This window comes from Colobus angolensis, unplaced genomic scaffold (assembly GCF_000951035.1).
Source record: "Colobus angolensis palliatus isolate OR3802 unplaced genomic scaffold, Cang.pa_1.0 Scaffold181, whole genome shotgun sequence".
Taxonomy (NCBI): domain Eukaryota; kingdom Metazoa; phylum Chordata; class Mammalia; order Primates; family Cercopithecidae; genus Colobus; species Colobus angolensis.
The window spans coordinates 385,058-395,140 of NW_012114944.1; the positions used below are offsets into that span (position 1 = coordinate 385,058).

The window sequence follows — 10,083 nt, forward strand, 5'->3', positions numbered from 1 at the left end:
ACAGAGAGACCCTTCTAAAACAAAACAAAAAGGCCAGGCACGGTGGCTCACGCCTGTAATCCCAGCACTTTGGGAGGCTGAGGTGGGCAGATCACCTGAGGTCAGGAGTTCGAGCACGACCTGACCAATGTGGTGAAACCCTGTCTCTACTAAAAATACAAAAATCAGCTAGATTTGGTGGCACGTGCCTGTAATCCCAGCTACTCGGGAGGCTGAGGCAGGAGAATTGATTGAACCTTGGAGGTGGAGGTTGCATTGAGCCAAGATTCCACCACAGCACTCCAGCCTGGGCAACAGAGTGAGACTCTGTCAGGAAGGAAGGGAGGGAGGGAGGGAGGAAGGCCAGCCCGAGTTGGCCAGCATAGTGGCTCACACCTGTAACCTCAGCACTGTGGGAGGCCTGGATGGGAGAATTGCCTGAAGCCAAGCATTCAAGAGCAGCCTGGGCAACATAGTGAGACCCTATGTCTCCAGAAAATTAAAAAATTAACTGGGCATGGTGGCACATAGCTGTAGTCCTAGCTACTTGAGAGGTAGAGGCAGGAAGATGGCTTGAGCCCAGGAGGTCAAGGCTGCGGTGAATTATTACTGTGCCACTGCACTCCAGCCTGGGTGACAGAGCAAGACCCCGTCCCTAAAAAATAGTGAAGTCCAAGATGTATTAAGCAAAAAAAAAAAAAAGTTCTGTGATTTAAATTACAGAACTAAAAATATAGTGTGATACATTTTTAGTTTATACCTAATTATTTCACTTTATATATTTTCCATGGTGTTTGAATTTTTGCCAATGAGCAATTATTACTTTTGTAATTAAAAAGTCATAAAAATGAGAAGACAGCCTGATATCTTTTAAAAATCAGGGCCTCCTGATGAAACTGCACCTGATATGGCTCTTCAGAGTCTCAGCTTTGTACATCCTGGAATCCATTTTCTTCACCTAGAGGTGATCAGATTTATAAAAACTGATTGACTAAACTGACCAAAGGCTGATGTATAAGATGTCAATGTTTTGATTTACACTGGGATATTGAAAGAGACTCTGTGGCTTACATCTGTAATCTCAGTGCTTTGTGATGCTGAGGCAGGAGAATCACTTGAGCCAAGAGTTTGAGACCAGCCTAGGTAACAAAGCGAGAATCCAGCTCTACAAAAAAAATAGTAATAATTAGCTGGGTGTGGTGGCACACCCAGCTCCTCAGGAGGCTGAAGCTGTAGGATTGCTTGAGCCCAGGAGTTCAAGGTTGCAGTGAGCCATCATCGCATCACTGCACTCCAGCCAGGGCAACAAAGCAAGACCCTGCCTCGGGGTGGAAAAAAAAAAAAGACAAAAAGAAAGAAAGACTTATTTTTTGTAACTCAAAAGCAGTACTGTGTGCCTTGCTTGGCCACCATCTAAATCAGAACTCTAATGGCTTTTGACATCCTGTGGTATAGCCGTGTGGTCAAAATCAGAGGGTGAAGCATTGCCCCAATAACCTTCATTTGTTTTAAAGGCAGATCTGTGCTGTCTGACATTTAGTCTATACAGAGGTACTGCTGGAGCTAAGGAGATGGCACCTCAATAAAAAAGTCGAAAGAAGTTTTAAGGATAGAACAACCATCTCCGTCTTTGCCAATACAGAGGAATCTGGAAAAGAAGGCGCCAAACAGATATGCACAGATTTCTTCCAAAGTCAAAGAAAACTACTTCAAAGAAGCCCTTCTGAATTCTGTAGTATGGTTGAAAGTGTTTTTTTATTTCCGATTCTTTGAGAAAATTAAAGGCAGAGCCAAACTGATACCTTGTCAGAGTTCGCTACTGTATTATTTATGTTACAACAGTAGCATAAGATACATAAAAGCTTTATGTGGTCCTGGAATGTGATGAAATATTGTGTCCGGAATTGGTTCCTTCCGGTGGCTTCTTGGTCTCGCTGACTTCAAGAGTGAAGCCACAGACCTTTGCAGTGAGTGTTACAGCTCTGAAAGGTGGCGTCTAGAGTTGCTTGTTCCTCCCAGTGGGTTCGTGGTCTCGCTGACTTCAGGAGTGAAGCTGCAGACCTTCTCAGTGAGTGTTACGGCTCATAAAGGTAGTGCAGACCCAAAGAATGAGCAGCAGTAAGATTTATTGTGAAGAGTGAGAGAACAAAGATTCCACACCATAGAAGGGAACCCAAGCAGGTTGCTGCTGCTGGCTCAGGTGGCCAGCTTTTATTTCCTTATTTGGCCCCGCCAGGTCCTGCTGCTTGGTCCATTTTACAGAGTGCTGATTGGTGCGTTTACAAACCTTTAGCTAGACAGAAAAGTTCTCCAAGTCCCTACCCAACCCAGAAGCCCAGCTGGCTTCACCTCTCAATATGGTGTTTGTGTTTGCTGCTATAAAAATTAATCATTTCTCTCATGTCAAGAACACAATCCCTTTTAGGTAATTGTTTCTAGCAGGAAATAATTCCAGCTTGATCTATAATACCTTTTCTAGGAATGTCAAATACCTCTCCTGTGAGAACTTCTTAGGTGTAGGATAGCCTTTCATTTTTGTAAGGATGGTGCTAAAGATCCCATGACTGGGGACAGTGGTGAATTCTGGTAATAGATACCTTGTCCACCTTTAGCTCCTCACCTTTTTGCTACACTGCAAAGTAATAGAGAGAGAATTTGGTAGGGCCTGTATTCTGCAAATACTGACATATAACTAAGAGTAGTAGTAATGGCTTCCACTATACTGCCATGTTCTGTGCTAAGCAGAGCATGACCAAAAAAAAAAAAAAAAAAAACACGCACACGTATGTTTGTTGCAGCACTATTCACAGTACCAAGACTTGGAACCAACCCAAATGCCCATCAGTGATAGACTGAATAAAGAAAATGTGGCACATATACACCGTGGAATACTATGCAGCCATAAAAAAGGATGAGTTCATGTTCTTTGCAGGGACATGGATGAAGCTGGAAACTATCATTCTCAGCAAACTACCACAAGAACAGAAAACCAAATACTGCATGTTCTCACTCATAAGTGGGAGTTGAACTGTGAGAACACGTGGACACAGGAAGGGGAACATCACATACCAGGGCCTGTCAGAGAGTGGGGGGCTAGGGGAGGGATAGCATTAGGAGAAATACCTAATGTAGATGATGGGTTGATGGGTTCAGCAAACCACCATGGCACCTGTATACCTATGTAACATATCTGCACGTTCTGCACATGTATCCCAGAACTTAAAGTATAATAAAAACAAACAAACAGCTAATTAAGCCACTTATATTCTGAAAATGTAGGTTTATATTGCTGTGACAGAGCTGAAGACCACGCTTGCCAAAATGCCTGCAAGAGAATTCTGATGTCCAAGAAAACGGAAATGGAGATTGTTGATGGTCTCATCGAGGGTTGTAAGACCCAGCCCTTGCCTCAAGATCCTCTTTGGCAGTGTTTTCTTGAAAGCTCACAATCTGTTCACCCTGGAGTCACTGTACACCCTCCTCCCTCTACAGGCCTTGATGGGGCTAAATTGCATTGTTGTTCTAAAGCAAACACTTCAACATGTAGGTTAGTATTTCATTTTCCTTCACTAAAATCAGTAGAAAATGGCATTTTAATTAATGATTTTAAGCCTAGCAAACGTGTGTTATATTCTTACATGGTATAGGCTTAGCATTTAGAAAATATGAAATATTCTTTCATCCAACAAATGTGTATTGAGCATTGTGTACCATATACAAAACATTGTTCTGTATATTGAGTGCTTTTAGCACAGCATTTTGGGGTGTGGAGGATTAGCATTGTCAGGGTAATAAATATTTAAGATGATGCAGTAGATGAATGCTATCCTTATAGAGATCATTAAGTAAACTTACAGTTTAGAAGATGTTTTGATCTGACATCTAAGGGACATTCTCTTTATTAAATTATGAAACTTCGAACTTTTTATTATATTGGTGGATAACCTGGGTTAACACTTATAACCAAAGTTAGGTGGTAGCATATGGCATTCATCTGGGTGATACACGTAGGGATGAAAAAGTAACAATACAAATATAGGATGTAGGAATTGCAGTCTAGAGACAAAAACAAATGGAGATAACTAAGATCATGGTAGAACACAGGTACAATAGAAATGTGCTTTATTAGAGATATTTGGGGTAAAAAGGGACCCCATGTTACTAGGATATCCTGAAATGAATATAAAATACCAGGAGTAAAACAGTCTTTCCTGTGGTTTCTAAATTGGATGGACTTTTAGCAAAAAATTTTGCCTGGAATAGCTCATCAAACTTTAGTAACTGTCAATCAAACGTTGGCAACTTTTTTTAAAGACATGAAGGTCAGGCGCAGTGGCTCGTGCCTGTAATCCCAACACTCCAGGAGGCCGAGGCAGGGGATCACCTGAGGTCAGGAGTTTGAGACCAGCCTGGCCAATATGGTGAAACCCTGTCTCTACTAAAAAATATACAAAAATTAGCGGGATGTAGTGGCACGTGCCTGTAATTCCAGCTGCTTGAGAGGCTGAGGCAGGAGAATCACTTGAACCTGGGAGGCAGAGGTTGCAGTGAGCTGAGATTGTGCCACTGCACTCCGGCCTGGGCGACGCAGTGAGACTCCATCTCAAAATAAATAAATAAATTAATTAAAGACAGGAAAAAGACAGAGCCAGACTCTGTCTCCAAATAAATAAAGACATGAAAAACCTGAAAGTTATCCAAAGAAAATTAACAAAAAGGCTTAAAGGGAAATTAAATTAGGCTTGTAATTAAGGAAATTGGGTTGCTTATAGAAGTTAATAAATATATTTATGGGAGGGATGCTGAGTGTTTCTTTGAATGCCCACAAAAAAGTTTATACCTGCATAGAGTCACTAGAGATTGGAATGGCTGTGTTGTCCCAAAAGAGCTTCAGTAAGGAAGGCTTTTCCCTGTCTCTAAACTTGATACAGGGTTTTATGGTTTCCTGAAGGCTTTCATTTTCATCAGATTTCATCTTCATAAAACCTTAGGAGATAATTGGAGAAATTTACGTAATTTTTCTTTTACACTTAAGAAACTAACAATGAGATGTTAAATAACCTGTCTAAGGCAAATACAGATTGACCACCCTTAATCCAAAAATCTGAAAACCAAAATGCTCCAAAATCTGAAACTTTTTCAGTGCTGACATGACACCACAAGTGGAAAATTCCACACCTGACCTCATGTGATGGGTCACAGTCAAAATGCAGTCAAAACTTTATATCATGCACAAAATTATTTAAAATATTGTATAAAATTACCTTCAGGCCATGTATATAAGGTATATATGAACATAAATTAATGTCGTGTTTAGACTTGGGTCATAGCCCCAAAATATCTCATTAGGTATATACTTCTAAAATAAAAAAAAAAAATCCAAAATTTGGGTCCCAAGCATTTCAGATGAGGGATACCTAACCTATAGAAAGTTAAGGACTAGCCAGTTGCAGTGACTCATGCCTGTAATTCCAGGGTGAGGCAGGTGGATCACCTGAGGTCGAGAGTTCCAGACCAGCCTGGTCAACATGGCAAAACCCCATCTCTACTAAAAATACACACACACAGACACACACACACACACACACACACACACACACAAATTAGCCAGGTGTGGTGACAGATGCCTATAATCCCAGCTACTTGGGAGGCTGAGGCACTAGAGTCACTTGAACCCAGGAGGCAGAGGCTACAGTCAGCCAAGATCACGCCACTGCACTCCAGACTGGGTGACAGAGTGAGACTCTGTCTCCATAAACAAAACAAAAAAGAAAGAAAGCAAGTTAAGGACTAGAAAAAGGAAAGTTTCCAGATCAAGGTACCTGATGTAACTTGATTGCAGCTTCCTTATTCCCATAATGTGTAAGCCTCCCTGATAGCAGGGACCTTGTCTGTTTTATTCACCGTTGTATTTCCAGTGCTTTGAACAGGCCCTCACACAAGATAGACACTCAATAAACATTGGTGAGGTGAATGAACAAATGTAAAAGTAAAGATATCTTCATCATAGGGGTAAATATGACAGTCAAATAAAATATAAGGTGAATGAATTTTTACTTACAGTTTTATATATTTCAATAATATGAAAATTATATTGTAAACATGTATTTCATAAATAAAATGAATGAATATCATATGTGAGAGCACTTTAGAAATGGTACGAATGTTTTAGCTGTATACACATACTTAAGTTGCTTTGTAATCATTGAGTACTAAAAATAAAATATCGTGTATTAATTACAATAGTATATAGAGGCTTTGGAATATCTTAGGGAATATAAATGGCTTTTGTATAGTTTTTCAGGAAGAAACTAATGTACCCTGAGTCTATCATGCTTCTTAAAAGAAATGAGAGGACCATGTTCTAGTTTTACCTTCTATGACTGAACATGAATATAAGGGAATATATCTTTGTGGAGACAAAACCATGTGCTTTAAGTAAAAGTAAAAAGAAATCAGAAAGATATAGGGGGAAATAATTGTGCCGGGAATTAAGGATGCACAAATACTGTAATTGAACATTAAATTTGGCACTGAGATTTCTAGCAACCTTGACAAAAAGAGAAAAGATAGACAATGAAAGAAGCCTGTTTTCCATGGAAAACAATCACTTTTTCTGGCTCTAGTTTCTAGGAAATAAGTCATTTGGTTTTTTTACTTTTTTCTCACATATATTCCAAAGTATATAGTTCATAGAGTTTTAGTTTTATGCAAATCAAATATTTACTTGGTTGGCTCATGTCTGCTTCTGCATTTGTGCTCTTGTTTCAGGGAACTCTGCACTAAACTTTACAGCATGAGCTGGGGCAATACACAGAGTTGGCAAGAGTTTGATCGCTTTTGTGAATATAATCCAGTGGAAGTGTCCATGTTGACCTGTTTAGCAGATGTCCGGGAACCTTGCCAGTTGGGCTGTAGAAACCTTACTTACTGTACTAATTTTAACAACAGGTAGGACAAATTATTATACATGGAATAGAAATATTTTATCACTAATTATAAATAAGTGAAATACCACTTTATTCTGATTTTGTTCCTGTTGGGTTAAAAGAAAGTCATATTTCTTTATGATTTCATCTTTAAATGCAATATTCCATCTGGTAAGTCACCTCTGGGAAAGGAAACACTATTACAAAGACCCTTCCAATCTTGAGGTAGAGATACCTCAAGCTTCTGGAATTCAAAGAATCTCTTCTGCTGTCAGTCCCCTCTCCCTTCTACTGTACCACCAGTGGAAGTAATTCATTGTAGAATAAATTATTGTGAACTATTTGGTCATCCAAATGTTCACTTTTACACAATTTACTTTAAAGGACCTTGAGAATGATTGAGGTTCCTTCTCTGTGAGTCCCCTGTTTCATACAAAAATATTTCTTTACAAAAACAATTCAAATAGATGTTTTCCTGGGGTATCAAGTATCATTAGAAAAATAAGGGGGCAAGAACTGAACCTTGGAGCATATCAACAGTTAATGGTTGAAGAAACCGAAGAAAACAGAAAAGGGCACTGGAAGCACAAAATGAGAGAACTCCATATAGAAACGAGAGAGAGAGTTACTAAAGAAGTGGTGGCTGGTTTTATAAGTTACAACCCAGAAATAAAGAGGGCAAAAGGGAAGAGAATCATTCAGTTGGGCCAGAAGGAAGTTCTAGATATTTTTGTCAGATGGTGTTTACTTCAAGCTAACACACATCTTATCTTTTTTAAAATACTCAGAGTGTTACTTAGAGTGAGAAAATTAAGATAGCTTTAAAACTGGTGATAGAGTATAAGCCAGTAAATACCTGATTTAGAGATTGAGTACATCTGAAATGTTTGATAGTTAAACTTTGGCACATAGTTCTGGTCTGGTTTCTAGTAATGGTGGAGTAGCTTGTATGAGAATAACAGCCCTACCAATACCAATTATGAAATATAAAAGAACAGTTGTTTTGAAGGTATTGGAGACTGATCAAAAGCAGGAAGGTCTACATCTTTTTTTTTTTTTTGAGACAGAGTCTCACTCTGTCACCCAGGCATGATCACCCAGTGGCGTGATCTTGGCTCACTGCAACCTCTACCTCTGGGTTCAAGCAATTAATTCCCTTGCTTCAGCCTCCCAAGTACCTGGGATTACATGCACCTGCCACCATGCCCAGCTAATTTTTTTTTTTTTGTATTTTTAGTAGAGATGGGGCTTCACCATGTTGGCCAAGCTGGTTTCGAACCCCTGCTGGTGTGAAAACAATCTGCCCGCCTTGGCCTCCCAAAGTGCTAGGATTACAGGCATGAGCCACCACGAGCAGCCAACATCTCTTGAAAGATAGAAACCACACTGAGCAAAAGCCACATTTGTCCTCTTCTTCCTCATAGGCACTTTCAGTTTCCTTTCATGGGAAGTAGAGTTCAAGCAGAAAGCAGCAGTCTTGGCCTAAGGAGTGAGATATCAGAGTTTGGTCCTGCCGGAGAGGCTAGATATTGAAGGGAAAAAATCCCACAAGGGAGGGAACCACAAAAAGAAATGTCCCAAAATCCATGAACAGACTCCCTTTAAGTCCTTGGCTGACTCCTAAATTGTACTTTTGCAGGATGAGACTACAAGGAACCCAGGGGAAGGTGAACATAGATTATAGCAGTTAGCATTTGCTGGGCAGACGATTTAGAATTCAGATCATGCCAAGTTAGAAGGGCCTAGTAAACCCTATAAGGGCCAAACATTGGGAGTACATACAACATCCAAGAGCTAAAGGTAAAGCTGAAAAACCTTAACAAAACCTGAAACTGCCTCCAGAAGGAGGTATTTGTCAGTAATTTAACTGCCTGCTGGTGTGAAAACAACATTCCTCCAAAGAAGGTAACAAAATCCTAAATCCCACAAAGTATCACGCATAATGTCCATTATACAATCAAAAATTACTAGAAATGAGAAAAATAGGAAATATGACCCATAGTTAAGAGAAAAAACAATCATACCCATTGGTGACCCAACTATTGGAATTAGCAGATAAAGAATCTAATTATGATAAATATGTTGAAAGATCTACAGGTAAAGATAGATATAGGGGAGAGATGGAAGCGCTAAAAAAAAAAACCACATGAAAACTCTAAAACTGAGAAATGCAATATCTAAAATAAATTTATTGTGGGGAATGGAAAATAGACACAGCAGAAGAAAACGGTCAGTGACCTCAGAGATCGCTCCATAGAAATTACCTAAACCAAAGCACAGAGAGAATAAGTGATATAACATCTGTGGTAGTAACCCAGAAGGAAAGGAAAGAAAGGAGCAGAAAAATATTTGATTAAACCTTGGCTGAAAGTTTTCCAAATATGATTAAATACATTAACCCACTTTTTGGGAAACCTTAGTAAACCCCAAGCCAGATAAATACAAAGAGAGACACACCTAGCACATCATAGTCAAACTGTTGAAAACTAGAGGCAAAGAGAAATAGTTAAAGCAACCAAAGGGAGAAAAAAAGACACTTTACATATGGTGGAATAGCAATAAAAATGACAAGTGACTTCCTTTCAGAAACAGTGGAGAACCAAAGACCATCAAGTAGTAGCCCAAATAGTATCCTTAAAGTACTCAGGAAAAAAAAAAATCTTATATTTAGTGAAAATATTCTTCAAAAATAAAGGTATTTCTAGATATTACCAAAAAACAAACCAAAAAAAAAAACTCAGAATTTTCTGCCAGCAGCCTCTCACTACAAGAAATTCTTCAGTCTGAAGGAAAATACCACATGAAAACTCAGACCTACAGAGCACTGGGATTGGTAAACGTTGGTAAACATGAAAAATATTTTTTCTTTATTTCTTTTTCTTTTTTTCTTTTATGTTTTATTTTTCAAAAGTAATTGGTTAAAGCAAAAATAATAACAATGTATTGTGGAATTTATACATAGAAGTAAAATATATGATATATGACAGTAGCAAAAAGGATGAGAGAGGTAAATAATTTTACCGTTGCCCTTTTCCCCTCCCCCTAGCGCCGCTGGGCCTGCAGGTCTGTGTCGAGCCGCGGACGCGGGTCTCTGTTCCGCAGGATGGGGTTTGTTAAAGTTGTCAAGAATAAGGCCTACTTTAAGAGATACCAAGTGAAATTTAGAAGACGACGA

The 10,083-nt window shown here is 39.2% G+C and overlaps 1 protein-coding gene across 2 annotated transcripts in view; it reads left to right on the forward strand.

The window, feature by feature from the left end:
- The window catches only part of RECK (reversion-inducing-cysteine-rich protein with kazal motifs), a 95,198-nt gene that overhangs the window by 48,077 nt on the left and 37,038 nt on the right, over nt 1-10,083 (forward strand). For both annotated transcript variants that reach the window (XM_011939390.1, XM_011939389.1), the window contains 2 exons: nt 3,259-3,526; nt 6,751-6,930. In XM_011939390.1, coding sequence (XP_011794780.1) covers nt 3,259-3,526; nt 6,751-6,930 — 448 coding nt within the window. The remainder of the gene's footprint in view (nt 1-3,258; nt 3,527-6,750; nt 6,931-10,083) is intronic.